The sequence below is a fragment of the Ptiloglossa arizonensis genome, chromosome 12 (assembly GCF_051014685.1).
Source record: "Ptiloglossa arizonensis isolate GNS036 chromosome 12, iyPtiAriz1_principal, whole genome shotgun sequence".
Lineage (NCBI taxonomy): Eukaryota > Metazoa > Arthropoda > Insecta > Hymenoptera > Colletidae > Ptiloglossa > Ptiloglossa arizonensis.
The window spans coordinates 5,840,016-5,862,800 of NC_135059.1; the positions used below are offsets into that span (position 1 = coordinate 5,840,016).

Here is a 22,785-nt window from a genome sequence, read left to right on the forward strand (position 1 = left end):
TCTTCGAGTTGTTTACGAAAGAATTTTATTTCGACGATCGTCGGGTGAATTTCATTGAAAAATTTCGTATAATAATCTATGCCAGTTGAAAGGCTCTGTTTCCGCGTTCATTGAAATATCGATGAAACGATTATCGAGTAAGTTTTGAAACCAAGTGGGTATTTTCGTTATTGGAACACTGGGAACGGGTTAAAGAGTCACCGATCCGGTCGACTGAACGACATTCGAGCCTAAATGAAACGTTCGTTGCGATCGATCTCACCACCGGACACTGACAGCAATTTTGAGAAATTTTTCTTGAGAAACTCTCGAAGCGAAAGCCAAGTCGACGATTCGAGGTGCAACACGAATCAACCGTTGCTGAAACGGGCGTTCTTGTTTCATTCTCGACAATCTTTTATCTGTATATCTATCTTCTGCCCCTTCCAGCCCCTTCTCTCTTTCTTTCTCTCGCATTCCGCGGTTCTCCCATTTTCCGTACACGCGTAATTCCTCCGATTAAATCTAACACGCAGCTGATGAATTATTCTTGCTACGAGTTTCGACATTTCCCCCTCGAACCGGTCTTTTTTGCTGATTCTTCCGCATGAAGGGGACTGCAATAGACGAGAAAAGATGGAATCTTTGGGCTCATTTGATCCTTCGATTCTCAAGATTTCTTCTTTTTTCAGAGACACTTGCCTCGATAGTCTTCATTTTAAAACAAAGTTCGATTCCCGTGCCATCCGCGTACACGTTCTCTTCGTTGAAGAATTTTTAAACGAAACTGCACCGACATCGACGTAACTTTCGAGCGAAGAAAGAGCACGAAGATTCCTATTGAAAAAATCCTATCGGAGTTTATCCAATTGAACAGTCATTGTATACCTAAGTATGTAAGTCTAGAATTGGTTTCAATCTAAACCCGATCGAACCTAAACGCAAGGTGACGAATCAAACCCTAACAGGATTGAGAACATACTAGAAGATACTTAAAAATTTGAAAATTTGAATATTTAATTTATACCGGTTCGAACTAACACAAAATTGAATTTGTTTTACTCTGTACCTGAATGGAACTGAACATCGATAAGTTTCGATCGGTTTGTATCTAAACTGTATTTTGTGTCTTTTCATGGGCGAGTACTTCCGCAATCTGTACGGAATTCGCTCGAGAGTAACAGTCGAGCGTCTTTTCTGTAAAAATCGAAAGAAACCGGCTATGGATGCTCGAGGAAACAAACTCGAGCGTGAAAAACGAGGAGAAGCCAGAGAATGGAAATCGATGCGTACGCGGATCGCTTCGGGAGCGAGCCACGGAGCTGTTCGAGCGGCTCCTGCTCGCGCGTCGGTCTTCAAGGCAGCAATTAAGAAGCTGTAACTAATGCGAGAGCTCGCTCGGCCAGACGTGCGAGCCGTTAATCTCGTTTCGTCATTGTATCGACCGTGTTTCACCCCCGGACGTTGACTGCCGTCGACTTGAATACCGACGCCGCGACGTCACGGCCAAAGCCGACCTTAAAAAATCGACGCTGTCCAATCGAGGGCCCCGAACCACTTTTTAAACGAGGCTACAGCGACTGAAAGAACTTTACAAAATGATCGCGAGGACCGTTTGTAGAGTTACAACTTTACAAAATTTACAACTTTGCAAAGGTTACAACTTTACAAAGGTTGCAACTTTGCAAAGGTTACAACTTTTCAAAGGTTACAACTTTGCAAAGATTACAACTTTACAAAGGTTACAACTTTGCAAAGGTTACAACTTTGCAAAGGATACAACTTTGCAAAGGTTACAACTTTACAAAAGTTACAACTTTGCAAAGGTTACAACTTTGCAAAGGTTACAACTTTGCAAAGGATACAACTTTGCAGAGGATGCAACTTTACAAAAGTTACAACTTTGCAAAGATTACAACTTTGCAAAGGATACAACTTCGCAGAGGATGCAACTTTACAAAGGTTACAACTTTGCAAAATGTTCGCTTGCAAACTTACAACTTTATAAAGTGGTCGCTTGTGAAGTTACAGCTTTGCAAAGTGGTCGTGAAGAGCGTCCCAACTATTTGCGAAATGATCCTCTCGATCTCGCGTTGGACGACGATTTTTCCAAATTTTGTAGTTATCGATAATCTTCGTGATCAATTTTTTGTTTTCATATAGCGCGATTCTTCGTGAGAAACTAAATCGAAAGTGTGCGGTAAATATTTTCCCTACGATGCTTCGGTTTTCGTGAAAATAGAATTCGAAAGCGGATGGCCCGCGCGTGCTCTCCATAGAAGCGGCACCAGTGGTTCTCCATTTCCTGTTTCGATACGCTGCACGTGGTATTGCGTTTATCGAGGTATAAATCGATCAGAGAAACTAGTTTGTTTTATAGTCGCCCATAACCGAGCTGTTTATTCACGTTCCAACACTTAGGTCTTGGATACTCCTCGGAATGTAAACGAACTAATAACCTGAAAATAAAAGAACGTGTCTAATGATTAAAAAAAATATCTATTTAATAGGATCGTACAAAATTTGGATAAAGTGAGCAGATTGTGGATATATAATGCAAATGTTCGAACGCAAAACGAAAAGAAAAAGACTTATATAATATCTGAACGATAAATTGTGCAATTACGAAATTTATCAAAAATAGTTCTAAAAGGGAAACTGTTCTAATTGTATAATTTTTGCCGATCTTTGATCATCCTAATTTAATAATTAAAAATGTAACTAAAATTCACAGCATATGGGTCAATCTTCGAACTTTGAAACTCTGTATGTGATATCGGATATGTTGACAACAATTTTAAGAAACTGATCGACAATTGAACGACGATGAACCGGCGCGATGAGCTCAGTTCGATGTTTTTCGGTGCTGGTAATTTAATAATTTTTCAACCGATAAACCTTTAGTAGTACTTTGGTTCGTTGACTCAAAAATTGCTATAGACGAGCGAGAAACGCAAATTTTCTCGCGGAGAACCGCTGAAGCAGCCCCGCCAAGAGCACGCACTCTCGACCGACTTTAAAGTCGTTTTTCTCGAGAACGAGAGCTCCGGTGAAAAAAGTTCATTCCACATTTTCGACTCACTTTTTCTCAAAGAATCGCCCTTCTACGTTGCGCCACAAATTACACCGTGTCTTCCATAAAAAATGCATATTAAACGAATTCTATAATACGTATGACCACCCAATCCATTCGGGCTTTGAATATCGAATTGATTACAATATCGCAGTTATTATTATTTCATCTCTTCGTTTTCGAAAAATTCATTAGAATTCTCGATCCACTCGTGGATATTTTTGTCAGAATAATTTGAGGGATGTAGCCCAACATCTTGATCGCTGGTCTCGTTAAATCGGTAATTATCGCTAATCTTTCAATGATCGAAGAACGAACACGTCGAACAGCCTCGATTTATCGTACGAAAGATCTATTTTTGTATGTTTCAGCGTGGCACACTCTTTAATCCTACTTAATTTTTCATGCCTTGGATTATCTGATATACTTTTAACGAATCTGGGAGATGTCTGGAATAATGTTTGCAAATGACGATATATTTCTTGTTTGTTTCCTTTTGCTCGATTTTTCTATCTTTGATCCTCTGTCACTTTTCTTTCTTCACCCTTGTTTCTTCTTTCAGCACAGGTTGCCTGATTCTTGACATGTACATATGTATTTTTTCTGACTGTCTCTATATCCTTTTTACATTCTGATGTTTATTATAATTGTAAGTTTTTTTGCACAGCGCACGAACACGTACACGATCCAAGCGAATTGACGAATTTTTTACTATTGTCTGTGCTGCTGGAACAAGATGTTTGGATGTACAAGTCAATTGGATAAATATCGTTCAATTTATCTGTCCTCTCGATCGATGGAGAAACATCCCTTTCATTAAACGACACGCGTTTCTTTTAATCGCTGCGCGACAAATTTTAAAAGATTTATAAACGATTAAAATATCGTTACAAACCTCCTTTTCGTCGAAAAATTTACTTTTACCTTTCAGCGTTATTTAACAAATTGCTTGAGAAAAATCATTACTTCAATCGACAATTGAAAGATTGTCAAATCTTTGATCGTCGACTCAAATCGTTTTCCAAAGTATATACAGTTGCACAATTTAACGCAATTTAACTACTATGTTTCTAAATTCTATGAATTATAGTTCGTTTAGTTATCCTTTACAAAAATATACATATACCTATATAATATATACATACCTTGGAAAAACTTGACCGAAATTAAATATGTCAAATTCTAAGTATATTTATTTCATAAAACGAACCCAGTCTTGCTCTTGAATGGGATTAAAATTTAATAACAGAATTCAATAACAGAATTATCTCTCGGTCCGTTCTAAACCATAGTCATCGACCATTTCTCTCCTTCTTCTCATTCCTCTAAGATAAACCAAAATTAATTTGATAAATGAATCGAACGTTCAATTAGTCCGATGTGTATCGAGACTTCTTGACCAGCAGTTTACGATTTTCTTCATTTCTGTCTTATCTATCTAATTCTCTTCACTTTTCTCGTATGGTACTATAGTCTTAGATTTACGAGGCATCGCCTTTTGCCTAGATCTTTCTGTCTGATACCGTTTAAACGTTCGTAGCTTTTGGGGAAGTACATTGCGCTCTCATCCTCCCCAGGGAGGACGTAGTTCACGGAGTTATCGTGGCTGCAATAGTAGAATTTTCGTACTTACCACTCTTCCAATAACGGCGTCGCTCTTTATTGGAATACCAATTGGAATATCACGCCAACGCCTTTGGCGTAATGCTAATTATCGACTCGATTCGATCGCGATTAACGCCGAAATTGACGTGGCTAGATAACCCATAACGAATTGCGTGCCCCTTTTCGCAGAGAACGGACCATTCATCCGGTTATCCGAACTATACTTCTAGTTAATTTATCAGGAGGTCTAGAGCAGTAGATTCTCGATCCATGAAAAGTTCATTCTTGCACGCAATTGGAATATGCATATTCCAATTGGAAAAATTCATTTACCATCTTCGATGAAGATGAGCTTTACTAGATAACACTGTGTTACTTGAAAAATCATGGAAATCGAAGATCATCGTCTTGTCGATCGTGCTTGCATACTTCCGGTTCGAAAAATTGATCGATTCGATTGTTGAGGAGTTCCACAGTGAACTGTACACACCTGCTGTTAAAAATTGATACTTTCTCAAGCGCATCTTCGAAATATCCATAGGCGTAGTCTTCGCGTACGATGCACTAATCGATCGTTCGCGTAAGCGTTCGCAGTATGCAACTCGCAACGCACAAGACGGTGCAGTTCTTCGCCGAAGAACTCTCCAGCATTGATTCTCGTTTAAAATAAATTATGTTGTCGAAATAGCCGCCGATTGAAACTGGTTCGGAAACTTGTTCCAGACTCTCCGAACTTCGAATCGAATGTTCTCTGTTCTTGGACGCAGCTTCGGAACCGCCACCTCGGTTTCAAAATCGAACGAAAATTTTCCCAAAGAGGAGAGCAATAACGGCGTTACTGATATTCCAATTCGATTATACTATTTTTTTAAACGAACGTAGAGGTATACGGTGTGTTCACAGGGAACAGTCACGGGTGAACACGTTCACCATGGGATTCGTGTACACGTGCGCTAGCCGTGTCTCCTTAAAATGTCGCATGACAGCCGGCAGTGTGCACGCTATTTGTTTGACGAGTCGAGAAACTCGGTTACTCCCTCACGGGACAGCCTATTGATCGCTTAATTATCCCGGCCACTTATTCAGCCTTTCTCTTTCCCGTTTAATTCCATCGCGAGACCGTGAAAAATCGATCCGACGAGATCGTTGCGCTTTTCATAGACCTGCCTTCGAATCTTAACGACAACATCTCTCGTAACACCGTCTGCGCAACATCCACGTTCGACTAACTCTCGAATAGATTTGTCAGAGGCGCGCACACTGCCGACTTTTTCTCTTCTATGAGGTTTCTTTCGAAACTTTGATCCCGCGCTGTTTCGTACGTTAATGTCTCGTGTACTTTTTCCAGAGTGTCCCGACGGTCAGCAGCCATGCGACAACGGTGTCTGCATCAACAAAAACTTCTTCTGCGACAGCAACTTAGATTGCCACGACGGCAGCGACGAACGTGATTGCCGTAAGAACGTCTTTCATTCGGCGCAACATTCTATCAGTTTCCCAGCTTCTTTTCTCTTACACGACTCCGTAGAAATTGAACATTCGTTCTCTTTGCTCACCATTTAGAGCACAGTACTTCCGATCGACTCCTTACACCACAGACTTGTCAAGGAAATTTGTATTCAACACATACTCGATCCACGAGTCGAATCGCTTAACTCGGATTACGAACGAGTCGATGATGCACATCACTGGTTGTAGAGCAACCGCTTCTATCCAGCTACTCGTACTCAATTTAGACCGGAGTTTAGAACACAGACTTCTCCTCTATTCGACAAATATTGTACTTCGAAACGTTCTTTCTCCCACCAGACCAAACCCAGATTGTACAGAATCTTGAGAATTCTTCTCTATTTGACAGTGCTTCAGAGAATTCTACTTTAGTGCGCTCACACCCAATTCAATCGTACCCCAAACTCTAGAGGAACAGTTCCTCTTTGTCGAACAAATTTAGACCAGACTCTATACGGTTCAGACCCGCAGCATTGCGCTGAACTACGAACACTGTAGAGAATTCAGACCAATCGATCGAAAACGATGAACATTGTAAAATTGTTTCTCTGATGTGAAAATAATTAAAATTTCAGCCGAGACCGGTGGGGGAGGTGGTACAGGTGGTCAGCCAGAAAAATGTCGTCAGGACGAGTTCACCTGTCGCGATGGAAGCTGCATTCCTCGCTCCGCTGTTTGTGACAACCGAAGGGACTGTCCTCAGGAAGACGACGAGACAAATTGTCCACATAGTAAGTCGAATAACGTGCAGAGAAACGATGCTTGGAACGAAATGACGAAACGCGAAAGCGTCCCTAGACACTATAGGCATACGTAGTGCGGCCTGAAGCGTGTGACAACTGCTGCAAAAATCAATTGTCATCCGCGTCATCGGTCACGTGTACGGTGACGTTGAATGTTGACAATCTCTGGTTCAATTGTATACTCACTTTCTCCCGCGAAACGGTGTCCATCGTTCCAGACGTATGCCAAAAAGCGTTATTCCGAATGTGCAAATTATACTCTGTGGAACGTGTTTGGAGAATCATTTTGGTTATCCCGTAGAAATTCACTTCGAGAGGCTGAAACCGCGCTTTAAAATAAATTTATACCTAAAATTGCATTAAATCTTACCGAATGTTCGTCCGATATGCAGGCTGCTCAAATCGTCACCGATCGATTCACTTTTCGAATGAAACACAAAATGTTTACGTAATCTTGATCCTTTGGTTTAAAAATAGCGCGAAATTCAAATCGGTGATGATCGGGACACTCTGTACTTCTTCTCTATTTTTTTAAATCGAAGATAAACGAACAACATCGAAGTTTGCGTACACCTTGAAGAAGGATGCTTTCAGCCCTCAAAGTAAATACTATGCAAGATAAACAGGTTGAACACGTTTCCACAAAGTCGTATCAAGTTCAAAGCGTTCACCTAAGGAACGTCTGATCATGTCGCAGCCGTTTTCACTAACTGTAAATACGCTCCACAATACCTTGCACCTTTGATCCAGTAGATCACGCAACGCACCAGGTGCATACACAATGTTTGGCTGTGACACGTCCGTCCACACCGCCTGCTAGAGGCAACGAACTGTGTCGCACCGAGTTTGTACGTGCACTATTTCAAATTGCTCTTCAGTCTGCCGGCAGGTGATCTTTCTTTCATCGGGTATACGAAGCAGGTGTTGGCGCCTGGTACTAATTAAAACGATAACTCGATATCGTAGTAGAAAAAAATCCCAAATGTCCGATCGAGCAAAGCTGGCCGGAGTCGTGACAAGTTTTCAACACCTCGATATTTCGGTTTATCGAATTATATTTGCAAAATGGTAACGTGACTTCCAATATGCCTGGACTTCTAACCTGCCGCCAGTCTGAGGTGTACCTTGTACCACTCGCAGAGTGTGAATAATAGTCGCTCGGTCTTTTCGTACAGCGACTATGAAAACCGGAAACCCAGTAGTAAGTAATTCCTCCTGTCCAGGATTAACCTGAAAGGCGAATCGAGGGACTAAACACATCACAAAATCGAGCTCGTCCGCGTGCAAGCTGGTTCAGTTTCGGTTACTTCTAGGTATAAACACGTCGGATAGAACCTCCTCGAGGAGACATCCGGACACACTGACGGGGGGGATAACCCACGAGAACCAAGCTAGCAAGGGTTACAGCTCGAATAATCAACAACCGGCTAATCCGAGCACGTCCAGGATTTGTGCTCTCGATGATTTTGTTTGTGCTGACGGCACTTGCATCCCCGAAACACACCACTGCGACCATTTCTACGATTGCCGCGACTTTACCGACGAACAATATTGCTTCGGTTAGATCACTCGTAGACCTTGAAGATCTGTCGGCGTCCATCCTCCCTCTTCTAGACTCGTTCCCTGTGTATCCTGTGTCCCTTTTGTCAACCGAGGCCCTTGACGAATCACCCAGTTCGATAACCGAAGCGATCACTTTCTAATTGGACGCCGCAGATTCTCTAGGATCTGCACTGTTTTCTTTCAGTCTGTGTTAGCAGCCGAGTAGACGGTGTGTAGGTTGTTCGTGTAGAGATTTTAGTACTCGTCGCAGTCACACCCTGTAAAACTTAGTGCATCCATTGCTTGACGTGATCGATAGAAGAATCCTTATTGGTAGTTGTTTGGCGTAAACATTTCCGTGGCATGAGACACAGTATGTTTTCAAACTAGCGATAAATATAGAAAGGAAGGACACTTCGAGACGACGCGATAGTGTCCGTGGCGATCGTGAACACTCACACTCTTGATAATATTTCTAGAGCTGGTAAATGTCCTTCTTTTTGACAAACTTGCGTTAAAAACTTGTCTAGATGTAGCGATTACGTAGTCTCCGATTAATATTTGTATCATTCGTGTACATGCACAGAGAAGTCCAAAGGATATCGAGTGGGTACTCCGTTGTTTCTGACGTCACGAGGTATCGAGAATCGTTCAACGAGAATCCTTGGTTATTTCTCTGTGCGTGGTTACGGACATTTTACATTTACCAATGGTGTTAGTTCTAGGTACTTTGGTGGCCCGTGTTCTATTTGAATCCTTAGACCATTGTTCAAAGTGTAAAGATAGATCCTTATCTTGGTTCCATGATTGATTTATACGTATTTATCCCTCGTTCACGTTTATCATAACTGTATGACGATTTTATTGGCATGTCAAATTAACAATGTCTACAATATTACCTGGTGTACTTGTAGGATGTGGGAAAGATCAGTTCCAATGCGCAGACGGGAATTGCATTTGGTCTGATCAGAAGTGTAATGGTTACATAGACTGTGTCGATGGATCTGACGAGTCTGAAGACTGTGGTAAGTATTCATGTCACAATATTGTATTATCGTAAATTCTGGAACGAATGGATAAGTTTAGTGTGTGTGTGTGCACGTGAGAACGATCCTACGCAGGTGGATCGTTTGTTTATCATTTCAGCGACTACCCTAGAGGACTAGCACCTTCAGCCTATGTACTCTCACATCCCCTAAATGACCCTATCCTGAATAAAGAGAGTGGTGTGTCTCTGGACAAGAGTTTTCACGAGAGTTGTTATACATATAAATGAATGTCTTATGTGTGAAAACAATTGGTATACGACTGATTATTTAAGTAATATCTTTCTATTCGTTTTATCAGATCCAGATGTTCCTCACCCCATGCCTGGACGTTGTCCATCCGGTTACATCCAGTGCACCATCGACAAAAACTGTGTCCCTCAATCTTCCCTGTGTAATGGAGTTCCAGAGTGTAGGGACAGATCGGACGAAGAAAATTGCGGTAAACGAATGAACCGTGACACGAAAAGTTGTATACTTTTCGTTTAATTCAGCTTCGTTGACAGATCTCTTTGTATTTGTATTTTCTATAGACATATCTAAAGAACCGGCACACCTCAATCTCAAGACATACCCCAGCGAGCAAGTGATAAAAGAAAGTAAGTATAGGCAGCGTATACCGCGAAGCATTGTAAAGTTATCGAGGTAACGATTACTATGTCGAGCGTAGAAAAATATACATAATACTAATGTAGTCCAAGTGTAAAGTGGTTGAGTGGTTTATTGATTTGAATTTTCGTTATATTTTCTTGCCTCGATCAGCCCCGGTGAAACAAGGTAAGATTTTTCTGAAAAACACTCGTAAATAATACTGTCTTGAATTGTGCATAATCACGATACGCAAATTATATAAAAAAAAAAAGAGTGATTAACGTTCGAACGCGCTATCTCTGTTCCATCGCATTAAACGATATCACGTTGTTCATTAGCGGAAATTGATAAAACGTAATAGAAACGTTTTATTTATTCGAAACATTCCGGTTAAATATTTGAATCATTTACACCGTGGATCTGTGGAGGGATTAACGTTAATTAAATGTTACTCTGTACGCATTATTTGTTAATTAATTTAATCGACATTTCCGAAAGTGTGACACTGTAGATATTTATTATGCACGAGCGGAACAATCTTGTTTTCGTGGAATGCAAATCGGGTAAAAACAGGTAGGGAATAGTGTACGGTGCCATCGGAGCCGAAATTATTATCCCCGGTGTTCGTTGCATTCGTATCTTTTAATTGTACTAAATACGAAACAGTGCTTCCAAACGCGATACAATTAATACAGTACAAGTAACAAATCATAACGCTACACTGGAAACGTTAACGTTGGTAAGAATTTTTCCGGAAAATACAATTTTCCTGCTATTGCTAGGTCGTGAAGTCGTCTTTCAATGTCGAGACGAGGGTCCTCTTCGGGTCAAGGTACGCTGGCTTCGCGATAATAATCTCCCTCTGCCACCTGACAGTCGAGACATCGATGGACGTCTAGAAATCCCAAATATCCAACTGGATCACGCGGGATCTTACATTTGCGAAGCTAAGGATTATCCTCCAAACACTCCAGGCCGACAAGTGACCGTCTATCTGAACGTGGAAAAGTGTAAGTGCCCGCACACCTATCTAACTCTCGAATGTTAAAGCAAGAGTAAAGACTTGGAACACTCGTGTCGCTCGGTTGGTCCGATTAGTGGAGATTCTATCGCAACAATGACACTCGTCGTTGGAACTTTAAATCTTTGATTCTGTGTCAAATCTAGAATCGATTGTCATCTGAAAATTGTTCTTTACAGTCGAACCACCGGCAACCAATGGCCCCCCAGTGTGTCATTACGATGAAGCAACTTGCAGCAACAGAGAGTGCATCCCCAAGTCGTATATATGCAATGGTAGAGTGGACTGCACCGATGGATCCGACGAAATGCGATGCAGTAAGTCCTCTTTTGCTGGTGGTGTATTCTCCGTGTTCTTTTTTATGACCGCTGTGTCGTGTCTATACGTAACAGGTCCTCATGGTTGCGAGCCGAACGAGTTCCGTTGCAACACCACGCAGTGTGTGAGCAAATTGTGGCGCTGCGACGGTGACAAGGACTGCGGTGACGGAAGCGACGAAGAAAATTGTGCACCGAGCGAAGCGGATTCTCTCTGCCGTTTCACCGAGTTCGCTTGTAACAGTGGTCAGTGTATACCTAAAACCTTCCACTGCGATATGGAGAGGGACTGCATGGACGGCAGTGACGAGATAGGATGTTGTAAGCGATTGAAATATCATTCACTTCGAGTTGATACATTAGTTCGATGACATCGAGCGATCAAACTTCCGTATCTGTCCTTTCTAGCCCCGGTTTACATAGTGAAACCACCTCCGCCGATGATCGTCCTGAGACCGAGAGAAGTTTTAGTGATCACGTGCACAGCGATCGGTGTCCCCACCCCAGAGATCAACTGGCGTCGAAACTGGGGCCATGTACCAGCGAAGTGTTCCATGACATCGGTGAACGGAACGGGAACTCTCACCTGTCCCGATATACAGTACGCGGACCAGGGAGCCTACTCGTGCGAGGCGTTGGACAGAATATCCACAAACGGCTTCGTATTCGCGACACCTGACGCTATCGTGATAGTGACCGAAGATGGAAACGTTTGCCCTAAGGGGAAGTTCAACGCTGAAGCGAAAACTGTGGACGACTGTATCTCCTGTTTCTGTTTCGGTGTGGCGACCGAGTGTCGCAGCGCGAACCTTTTCACCTATCAAATCCCACCACCGTTGGACCGTATACCGCACAACTCTGTGATTGTCGAACAACACCCGAACATTCGTGTAACCGGTGAGAGTACTCAAGAGATCGAGGTAAAGGGACTAAGCCGAGACGGTGTATCGCTGAACGGAGGGGAACTGAGATCTACGAGACCCGATGAACAAATTGTGTATTTCGCGTTGCCCGATATCTATCGCAACAGTCAGCTAAAGTCTTACGGAGGCTACCTGAGATACCGGGTTCGCTATAATGGCACCGGTATACCGAATTCGGCACCAACGGTCATTCTCCAAGGGAACAACTATACCCTGTTTCACAGAAGCAGACAGGCGATACCCAATTACGATACCGACGAGTCCGTCAGATTCTTCCAGGGTGACTGGTACAAGCAAGGAGACCGATACGAGGTGCTGGCCACTAGGGAGGATATCATGATGACGCTTGCGCGGGTCGACGACATTTTAATCAAGTACGTTCGTTCGTTGAAGAAACATCTGTTGATGAGTTTCTTTCTCCTTCGCGACTGAATACGAATTCTTCCGCAGATCGCAGTACGACGATTCTCCGTACTTGGACGTCCGGATCACGAATATCGTAATGGACACCGCTAATGAGAGGAACACCGGCGAAGAGGCTGCGGTGTACGTGGAGGAGTGCCAGTGTCCTTCCGGTATGTGGGCAAAGAATGTACCTTTAACCTTGGAGCGTTTCTTGGATATTCCGTCCTCGTAATATATTGTTTTCCCACGATCAAAATTATTTTAATAGACGCCAGTGGGTATTTCTGTACTCTATGAGTCCTCTTATCGTATTATAAATTTAGAAAGACCAGTTTCATACATTTGGAACGTGTTTACCCAATATCTTTGACCGTACAATCGAACGAAAGAACGCCTCCTACTTAATCTCGTTCAGACTGCTCTCGTTCAATTTCAAACCATCGTGGAATATAATAATTGTTCAGGATATTCTGGTCTATCGTGCGAGCAGTGCGCTCCGGGATACCTAAGACGTAATTCCGGCCCGTGGCTTGGTCAGTGTTACCGAGACGAGCCACCCTGTCCTCCAGGATACTACGGAGATCCACCGAGAAACATCCCTTGCGAAGTTTGTCCCTGCCCACTCGCCAATCCATCTAATCAGTAAGACCATAATTCTATCTATGCGGGAACGGTTGTATACCCAATTGAAAGTTTTCGGTAAATTTTTCATCCTTTTGAAATAGATTTTCCCGTACTTGTCACCTTGGAGCACACGGTCAACCGATCTGCGACTGTCCACCTGGATACATTGGGCCTAGATGCGGGCAATGCGATACTGGATATCAAGGCAACCCTCTCATACCCGGAGACATGTGTGTTCCTATACAGCGATGTGATCCTCATGGTAGCCACAATCTGATCGCGGATCCTACAACTGGACAATGTCGATGCAAGGTACTAAACTTCAAATTGGCTCCTAGTTTCAGTTTAATATTTATAGAGCCTGATAATCGGGCGATAGAAGTTTACAAACAGATGCAAAGAATAAATGTTGCATTTGGTTTCGCTAATATCGATGGCCCGATCTGGCCCCTACGTCTACTAAATAAGATTATATAATATATTCGATATCGTTAACGCTGTCGTTTACTTGGGAATGTCCCCATCTGCTAAAAAGTAAGTGCAATTCACGATAACTGCATTACGCGAGAAATGCGTTGTTAATGAATCTTGCGTAAATTTCACTGCGTGTACGTTAAACACACTGGTTTGCAGCAATACGCGACGGGCCTCACTTGCAACCAATGTAAGGCAAACACGTTTAACCTGGCCTTGAAAAATCAATTCGGCTGCATCAGCTGCTTCTGCATGGGTATCACCAACAGATGCGCCTCGTCCAACTGGTATAGGAACGATGTGAGTAGACATCGAACGTTTCGATCAAAAGATACAGAATACGATTGTCCGTTGCGTCTCAATCACGTGTATACACTGTTCTGCAGATTCGTGTCTCCTTCACGAACTCTATTCGAAACTTTTCTCTCATCGAGTCCAAGGCTCCAGATGCACCAGCTATTGTACACGGTATTCGTCTAGATACGATCAGTCGAGAGATTATTTACGAAGACTTCTCGAATCGTGGAAACAACGATGCTTACTATTGGCAGCTGCCTAGCATCTTCCTAGGTGATCAGATTACCTCTTACGGTGGAAATCTAACGTATACTGTTCGATACGTGCCAGCACCGGGTGGTCAAAGCTCGAAAAACAATGCTGCCGATGTTGAGTTAATCAGTGTAAGTGAATCTGAATTACTTACCACAGGGATACAAAAATTAAAGCTGATCATTTGTTACACAGGCCAATGATATCAATTTAATGTACTTCTCCCGGAAATTTCCTGATCCAAACACACCGCAAACCTTCACGGTTCCTCTATTGGAACAATACTGGCAACGCAACGATGGAACACAAGCTGACAGGGAACACATGTTGATGGCCTTGGCTGATATACGTGCGATTCGAATCAAAGCTACCTACACTACTCACACCGATGAAGCTGCGTAAGTTATTCAATCGCCGTTTCGATTACGTGCATACTATACAACTAACTAACTAGTTTGAATTTTTTCTTCCACCAGATTATCTTTGGTTACTCTGGACATTGCTGAGAAGCACAACACAGGCAAAACTCGCGCGGTCGAAGTGGAAGAATGCATCTGCCCGGTTGGTTACAAAGGTCTTTCCTGCGAGGATTGCGATGTTGGGTACACCAGAGCCAACGAAGGTCTTTATCTCGGTATCTGCGAACCGTGCAATTGCAACGGTCACTCTAGGCAATGCAATCCTGATACTGGAGTATGCGAGGTCAGTAAGAAAACGCTGGTAAAATTTACTTTGGACGTTATCGGTAATCTCAAATACACTGTCCTTCGACGATACAACAATCGAAGATTTTCTATAACTTGCGTCGTGCTTTCAGAACTGTGCACATCATACGACCGGAGAGTTCTGTGAAGTTTGTGAAACGGGATACGAAGGTGACGCGACCCGAGGAACCGCGCACGATTGCTCGTACAGGAATCCAACACCGAGCGACTGCGTTTGCAACGAGGCTGGATCGCGTAGCAGCACGTGCTTCGATGATCGTTGCGAGTGCAAACGAAACGTGGAAGGGCCCACGTGTAACCGGTGTCGACCGTCCACGTTCGGATTATCCGCGCAAAACCCTGACGGTTGCAGTGAATGTTATTGCAGCGGTGTGACCGACCAATGTCACGAAAGCTCGCTTTACGTGCAACAAATACCAGCCTGGGTCTACGATGCCCACCATGGATTCACCCTCACCGATTCGTGAGTATCCGTTCTCTAATCCCGTAAAAACTAAATCTTTGGAGCATCAGGAGAGTTCTGTTCCCCAGTACAAGGCAAGAAGTGATCGACGAAGGCTTCGAGCTAAACTTAGCTATGAACGAGATCGGCTATCGTTATCCGGACAATCGAAGCCGCAGACTGTTCTGGTCCCTACCAGCTGTATTCACCGGCAATAAGGTTAAAAGTTACGGTGGTAATCTAATTTTAACGCAACACATCACCGCATACCCTGGTGCTGAAAGTTACAAAGACCAGGACGTCATTCTAATCGGAAACGGAATCACTTTGTTCTGGACGAACCCCGTGGAAATTCAACCTGACAAGCCGTTGGTATGTACCAGGACGAAGTATAAGCGATCGAAATAGATAAGAACCTTGTACCTCCTGTAACTCTAATACCTAAACGTCTACTTCTTATTCCGTTTAGACATATTCGGTGCAACTGAGAGAATCGGAATGGAAACGTTTAGCCACCCACGGGCCACACGTTGCCTCCCGCGTTGATCTTATGACTGTACTCTCCAATCTCGAAGCGATCCTAGTCCGTGCTTCTCACAGCGAAAGAATGTTAGCCACTTATATCAGCGACATTAGCCTCGATACAGCGGTAGAACATCTAACTGGTAACAGCCGAGCGGTCCAAGTAGAAGTTTGCCGCTGTCTGACTGGTTACGTAGGAACATCCTGCGAATCCTGTGCCCGAGGTTATTACAGAGACATCAATAATCGATCGGTTAGCTACCTGGGATCTTGCAATCTGTGTCCCTGCAATATGAACGAGGAGAGCTGCGAGATATCCCGAACTGGTCACGTGAAATGCCACTGTCAGCCAGGATACACGGGTCAATATTGTCAAGAAACCGGTACGTACACTTGGAGTAAGAGTTACGATACTTTCGAAGCGATTGGAAATTTTTCAAACGCCACTTTCAGGTCCAAGATGGACCTCGAACGTTTTATCAATGTTAATTAAACAATTACTCAATTTCTCGAGTAAATTTAACCACCGGGTTTCGCCATTAATATCCGGATTAAGTAATGTTTCAAACGTTCTATGGGTTAGGTAAACTGATGGTAAGTTTGTCACCAATGACGGGCACAGTAAAGCCGTACTCATGGACAAAGTTCACGTGCAGTTACGAGTCCCCGGATGAGTTGTATATCAATTTTAAACTATCGCCGTTCCGTGATTCGCCTTTAACCGCATCCAATAACACACCTGATTCCATCGTGAGGACCGTGAATGGAGCCTCACGAACCTGGCACGTTCACGTGCAGCTAGTTCCCTGCAACGTGGAGTGCTACATTCAGGACCGGAGCGGCAAAGAACTGATCAAAGTCGTGACATCGGTTACACCAGGTTTAACAGACCACATCACAGAAATATATCGTTTTTGTCTGTCCCTGGGAAACGGAAGCACTATGGGTGTTAATTTCATTCATGTTTCGACTTAATGTCCATCATCAGACATCCCTCCGATACGCCTGGCGTTTGTTAACATTTCCTTGTAGCACCTGTATAGTAAGGTCTTCGCTATGAACCTGCTTGATAGAGCTTCCACCATTCGTGTAGACTTCAGAAGCTTAATCGTTGTGTTGTATCGAGACTCGTTCAAGAATCTCGGATCATTGAGCAATACATCTCCTTGTCGAACGAATTGAACAAGATTTCTTTCATTTACATTTTTTTCTTCGTTATTTTCAGTCTGTGTTTTCATGTGATCCAGCTACGAAACATTTTACGGTTTTGTAGTTTCAAACATTCGTGGTGTTCTTACAGAAACTACTCCTGAGACGACCACCATACCGTACCCCACCATATACCCGCCGAGGATCATGGTCTACGTCAAGGGACCGGAGTTCCAAATTGTCGAAACAGGAAGCACCGTTAGATACCATTGTTCAGGAAGAGCTTTGGACAACGTGAGTAAAACTAAGTACATCCAAAAAAAATGTATCGATCGAACGATTCTTCTGACAGGGATCCTTGCAAGTGAAATGGGAGAAGGAGGGTGGCCAGTTGCCTCCTGGACGAAGCGTGGAGGATAATCGTGGCCTACTGATCATTCGAGACTTGAAAGTATCGGACAGTGGTATCTACGTTTGTCAAGTCAGCGATGGTGTACATATCGCGTTTAAGAATGTCACCCTTACAGTCGGAGGTAAAGTAGATTTGATCAAATAATTGAATACCTGGCAAACGTTTCTTTCCTCGTTATCGTTCTGCGTACACTTATTACATTCAATTGTCTGTAACTTGCTTCACACGGATGCAGCGTTTCCGAAAAGTTTATTAGAGATCCCAGGTACGCGTAATAAACTTATATCGGGATTCTACAAACAGTCACGTTTCCTGCATTCGATTGCGAGCCAACACGTTCACATTTCGTTAAAGGTGCAAACCCGACCAGGCCCAGAACCGTCGTTATGCCGTCATCCTTGGAAGTGGTGGAAGGCGAGCCCGCGGAATTCCGTTGCGAGGCAAGTGGAAATCCGCCACCTCAAATCGAATGGATCCGCATCCACGGTCCCATGAATCCCCAAGTGATCGTTCATAACGGTATTTGGATGCTACGAGCGGTATCGAAGAACGACGCTGCCGAGTACAAGTGCTTCGCGAGAAACAACGTCGGTGTGGACGAAAGCACAGTTATTCTTTACGTTAGAGGTACGTGGAAGCTAAGAAAATTCTCGAACCGAACGACAGACTCTTCAAATTATTCTACCATTGACAGACAAGCAGCCACCAATCGACGTACCACCGACCATAACTCCGTCAGAGTGGACCGGAGTGGTTGGAGAAATTATTAGGATAACGTGCACACCATCTCAGGCCGCGAATGTTACTTGGTCTAGACACGGAAACTTGCATCTGCCCCATACTGCCAGTCAACGAGTCGGAGTACTCACGATCGTGAATCCAACTCAGTACGATTCTGGGATTTACATATGCACTGCAACCAGTTTCATCGGAACGGAAACGAGCAGTATTATCAACATAACCGTGCAGTCTCGCAGAACACCCTCGGTTAAAGTGGAACCAGAGATGCAAACTGTTCCGCAAGGCAGCGTGGCTGAAGTGCGTTGCATCGCCAACGGAGAACCGGAGTTCTCGGTGTCGTGGAGCAAGTATATGCAACCGTTGGGCCCTAACGTGCAACACGTGGGCGATACACTGAGGATCGATAACGTTCAGATCTCCGACCGTGGAGTGTACATCTGTCACGTGAGCGGGCGAACCGGTAGCTACGAGGCCAGTGCTACCATTAAAGTTGAACGTTAGTGGAAATTAAATTGATCTCGTATAGAAACGATCGATATTCGATGTAACTTGATCTGTTATTTGGTATTTTAAACAGCTCGCGAAGCTCCTCGTCTGGAACTGTATCCAAAAGATACACAAATGGTTATTCTGGGTGGATCGGCTGATGTACAGTGTCGAGCGATTGCTGGAACACCAATGCCGGAATTGCGTTGGTCGCGTCAGGATGGCAGATCGTTCCATCACAACATCAAACCGCTTCCTGGTGGTGTCTTGAGACTCTCGAACATTACGGTCGCCGACAGTGGTGCCTATGTCTGTTCTGCGGCGAACTCGGTTGGATTCGCCTCGGTGGTGGCTTACATTGAAGTGCAATCTGCACCTGTGATCAGTATCTCGCCCGCGTCTGGAATCCTCAATGTAAAACGCGGCGATAGGGTGCGACTGATTTGCAGCGCGTCCGGTAGTCCGCAGCCCAAAGTCGAATGGACGAAACACCAGAACGGAATCACGCAATAGTAAGTCGTGCTTCAACGTTCGACGTGGTCCACTAGTTGTTAAATACTTTTCTTCGATACTGAATCTATCGAATGGAACGGAAAAAGCTTTATCCAAATTCGTATAATCGAATATTATTCTCTCCTGTGTAGCGATCCGGTGTTGAAGGACAACAAAGAGACTCCTCTCAGCGCTGTTTACGAAATATTTTCTATCTCCGATAACGACGAGGGTTCGTACACTTGCCATGCGATAAACGCCGCTGGCAGAGCCGAAGAACGTGTTCGTATACACGTAGACGACGACAACGAGGTTTATCCACGTTGCAGAGGCGACGTACCGTGCACCGACGATATACGACCTTCGTATGGCGAAGGTCCTGACGATAAACAGGTACGTATATTTTTCTGCAACAACAGCAATCGTTTAGCCAGTAATTGATAAAGCAACACTGAACGTTTAAATCGTTGTTACAGCACAACTCGGACGTACTCGTTTTGTTACCGAATGACTACTTAAAGATACCCAATGGTGGTAAAGTGGAAATGCGCTGCAATGTTTACGATACGTTGGACGGTAACCATATTTACTTAGATTGGAAAAGAAGCGACCATCGCCCCTTGCCAAAGGGTAGCACGGTACACAACGGTATACTTAATATTCCGAATGTGGACAAAAGTGCAGCTGGAGAATACATTTGCCTGGGCATAGGTCAAACTGGAACTACCCTCTTCAAAGCCAAGTCTCATCTCGAAGTGTCGTGTAAGTAGATTAATCGTTTGCATAGACTATGGCTAGTTTCATTATGGTCAATCTACTTGAATGGATATTTTTTATCTACACGATTGATATCCTTTCAGCTCCACCCAGAATCGTGTTAGAACCGCCTCGACAGACGGTCGGTCCGGGTGAAAATCCCTCGATCGTCTGTAGCGCAAGTGGAGACGAACCAATGACCATCGAATGGGCAGCCATTGGCCGCAGTCTTCCAAACAGTGTTTCTCGTAATCGTGGCACTTTGCAGTTCCATGGAATCACTTATTCCGATGCTGGAAAATACGTCTGCAAAGCTACGAACGATGCAGGAACTGCTGAAGCCGTGGCTGAGGTTTTGGTGAATGGTGCGTGTGTTCTGAGCCTAATTACGTAGCTCGCGTATATCGTAGCACTTTCGCGGTCTGAAGCCATTGATCGTGATCTAATCGTTGCGAAGCTGTGAGAAATTGAAACTATATATTGGGTTGTTCGGAAAGTCATTTTGTTTTTTTTTTTTTTTTGTGAAAATGAAACAGGATTTTTTTTACACCGTATAAACATTTTATTAAATGATACATTCTCCATTTTGGAAAACGCTCCAATTTAAGTCGGAATTTCCTTGATAGTGGATCGATGAAAGTGCGTCTAAAAATTGATAGTGACATCGGACAAGTACGTTCTCGTTTCAGAACATTCCTACGAGGACACGAGCGTACGTGCCGCTGAGAGGAACGTAATTACATACGTTGGTCAACCTGCACGTTTGCGGTGCATCGTGCAAGAGAAAGCGAAAATATACTGGAGCAGAGAGGGACAATCGTTGCCTTCGAACGCAAAAATAGAAGAGGATTACCTGGAGCTGCAACGCGTCAGACCCGACGACAGCGGAAGATACATCTGCCAGATCCACACCGCCCACGGAGTGTCCAGCGATTACATAAACCTGAACGTCTCGCGTAAGTTCGACGAGCTTGTTTCCACTACTTGACGCATCGTCACTGTTCTTTCAGTATTAATTCACCTCATCCCGGTTCGAAGAGTTACTTTTGTCGTGAACGTATTCCATACTTTTTATCCGCAGCTACGCTCTCCCAAACGAGATTAGACGATTCGGATAAAAAGTAAATGACTTCAATGACGAAGCGAAGACGTAGAGATCCCTGAAGTGTCAAACTTCCCACGGTTAGGTGATTTTATCGCGTGGTTCCACGCATGGTTCGTGTGGTTCGACTTTGAACCACCTCTACGGTTTTCGGTCCAGTAACTTCATTAACACAATCCACCACTAACGATACTCGCACGTACGATCATAATCGATCAGCTCGATTCTCAAAGAAACGTGTACTCATAGCAGTCGCGTTGTTATTTAGTAGTTAATTTGCCCCCGGATTGCACGCGAGCGAACCTAACGCAGTGCGGGGAAAGAAAGTGCAATTGCGGCGTTCAAGGATGTGTCCTCCTGGATTACTCTTGCTACTTCCATGTTCGCTACATCAACGATAACAGTGTCTACGTCAACGACCTCCCGCAAAACCGCCACTATCTTCAACAACGTGGTTTGTTTTCAGATATTATGTGTTCCTGTGACGTCCACCGGGATTATTAACGCTTCTCCCTCTTAATTGATTTCATTTCTGTTCAATATTCCCGCTTACCCTGGCACCATGTCTCACCTAAAGATGCTCACGCGCGACGATCGTTCAATAATTGTTATTAAACCAGTAATAGTTTAATTTGATTCTATTTGTTGCATTGCTCCGGGTTACCTTACACATGTGTATTTCCTGTATCAGTGTCTCCACAATTATTTCTGTTCTCCTGTCCACTCAGGGCCATCAGTATTGGTTTACACTGTAAAACTTTTGGCCAGGAGTCGAGGAACAAATCATGAAATCAATTTCATAAAACGCAGTACACTGGAGTTGGGTCGTCTTCATTTGTGCATTCGTGGGTCACGTATCGAACCTTTGGTAACACAAGTGTTCACATTTTAGCTACCGTCGTACCTGGTGTCAGCGTCGAAGTGTCTCAAGATCCGGTTAACATCGGAGATACCGTTGATATCCGTTGTGCCTGCTCCGGCGCTCACAATCCTCGTTACCATTGGTCCAGACCGAATCATCCCAGTTTGCCAGAAAATGCCCAAGATTATGGAAACATTTTGAAACTGTCCAGCGTCACTGTGAGCAACAGTGGATACTACAGGTGTACAGCGGAAACAGCGGATGGCATCTTTGAACAAGACTTCAATCTCGTCGTTCATGGTAAAATTTCAATTTCTCTTATTTCAAGACAATCATCTTATTCATTCTTACTCTTTGATAAAATGCTTTGGCTCGAAGTGAACCGCTCTAATTGATACAATTTTCGTTTTATTCACGCCTACGAAACTGTGCCTAATGTGAGTACATATTAAATTCAGTAGTCAAAAGGAAGAGATTTTTCATTGTAATTGCTATTTCCTTAGGTGGAAACAACGACGAACCAGCAATCGAGACCAAGTACGCACCTTATGGATCCAGCGTGGAGATGAACTGCCGTCCCGACCTTGAGTCACCGATTAAATTCCAGTGGAGCAAACTTGGAGGTCTTCTACCGCGCGATGCCCACATTTTCGAGGTAGAATTGCACCTATTCACGAAATTCTCTCCCCTAAGAT

At 43.7% G+C, this 22,785-nt stretch overlaps 2 protein-coding genes across 33 annotated transcripts in view; both read left to right on the plus strand.

Moving 5' to 3' along the window:
• Positions 1-22,785, plus strand: part of Trol (terribly reduced optic lobes) — a 229,416-nt gene that overhangs the window by 204,207 nt on the left and 2,424 nt on the right. For 22 of the 32 annotated variants that reach the window (XM_076324615.1, XM_076324619.1, XM_076324623.1 and 19 more), the window contains 33 exons: positions 6,006-6,113; positions 6,742-6,897; positions 9,366-9,476; positions 9,799-9,939; positions 10,031-10,096; positions 10,260-10,274; positions 10,871-11,098; positions 11,289-11,426; positions 11,502-11,747; positions 11,835-12,723; positions 12,800-12,924; positions 13,219-13,396; positions 13,480-13,690; positions 14,012-14,152; positions 14,239-14,532; positions 14,597-14,799; positions 14,878-15,103; positions 15,219-15,589; positions 15,658-15,940; positions 16,038-16,473; positions 16,674-16,970; positions 17,391-17,533; positions 17,592-17,772; positions 18,006-18,278; positions 18,346-18,888; positions 18,970-19,390; positions 19,523-19,763; positions 19,847-20,132; positions 20,231-20,491; positions 20,816-21,082; positions 21,497-21,682; positions 22,121-22,390; positions 22,594-22,745. In XM_076324615.1, coding sequence (XP_076180730.1) covers positions 6,006-6,113; positions 6,742-6,897; positions 9,366-9,476; positions 9,799-9,939; positions 10,031-10,096; positions 10,260-10,274; positions 10,871-11,098; positions 11,289-11,426; positions 11,502-11,747; positions 11,835-12,723; positions 12,800-12,924; positions 13,219-13,396; positions 13,480-13,690; positions 14,012-14,152; positions 14,239-14,532; positions 14,597-14,799; positions 14,878-15,103; positions 15,219-15,589; positions 15,658-15,940; positions 16,038-16,473; positions 16,674-16,970; positions 17,391-17,533; positions 17,592-17,772; positions 18,006-18,278; positions 18,346-18,888; positions 18,970-19,390; positions 19,523-19,763; positions 19,847-20,132; positions 20,231-20,491; positions 20,816-21,082; positions 21,497-21,682; positions 22,121-22,390; positions 22,594-22,745 — 8,087 coding nt within the window. The remainder of the gene's footprint in view (positions 1-6,005; positions 6,114-6,741; positions 6,898-9,365; positions 9,477-9,798; positions 9,940-10,030; positions 10,097-10,259; positions 10,275-10,870; positions 11,099-11,288; positions 11,427-11,501; positions 11,748-11,834; positions 12,724-12,799; positions 12,925-13,218; positions 13,397-13,479; positions 13,691-14,011; positions 14,153-14,238; positions 14,533-14,596; positions 14,800-14,877; positions 15,104-15,218; positions 15,590-15,657; positions 15,941-16,037; positions 16,474-16,673; positions 16,971-17,390; positions 17,534-17,591; positions 17,773-18,005; positions 18,279-18,345; positions 18,889-18,969; positions 19,391-19,522; positions 19,764-19,846; positions 20,133-20,230; positions 20,492-20,815; positions 21,083-21,496; positions 21,683-22,120; positions 22,391-22,593; positions 22,746-22,785) is intronic. The other 10 variants (XM_076324618.1, XM_076324627.1, XM_076324634.1 and 7 more) reach the window with 6 other exon arrangements.
• On the plus strand, positions 7,598-9,251 carry LOC143153401 (uncharacterized). The gene is made up of 5 exons (XM_076324522.1): positions 7,598-7,621; positions 7,680-7,798; positions 7,876-7,977; positions 8,022-8,110; positions 8,223-9,251. The coding sequence occupies exons 1-5, from the start codon at positions 7,598-7,600 to the stop codon at positions 8,471-8,473; spliced, it is 585 nt and encodes a 194-aa protein (XP_076180637.1). The 3' UTR covers positions 8,474-9,251.

Excerpts from the sequence above, each read along its gene's own strand:
- LOC143153401 (XM_076324522.1), top strand. The coding sequence starts at position 7,598 with ATGTCGCAGCCGTTTTCACTAACT. Across the intron at positions 7,622-7,679 it reads CGCAGCCGTTTTCACTAACT|GTGCATACACAATGTTTGGC; the intron begins GTAAATACGCTC and ends GCAACGCACCAG. Across the intron at positions 7,799-7,875 it reads GCTCTTCAGTCTGCCGGCAG|TAGAAAAAAATCCCAAATGT; the intron begins GTGATCTTTCTT and ends TCGATATCGTAG.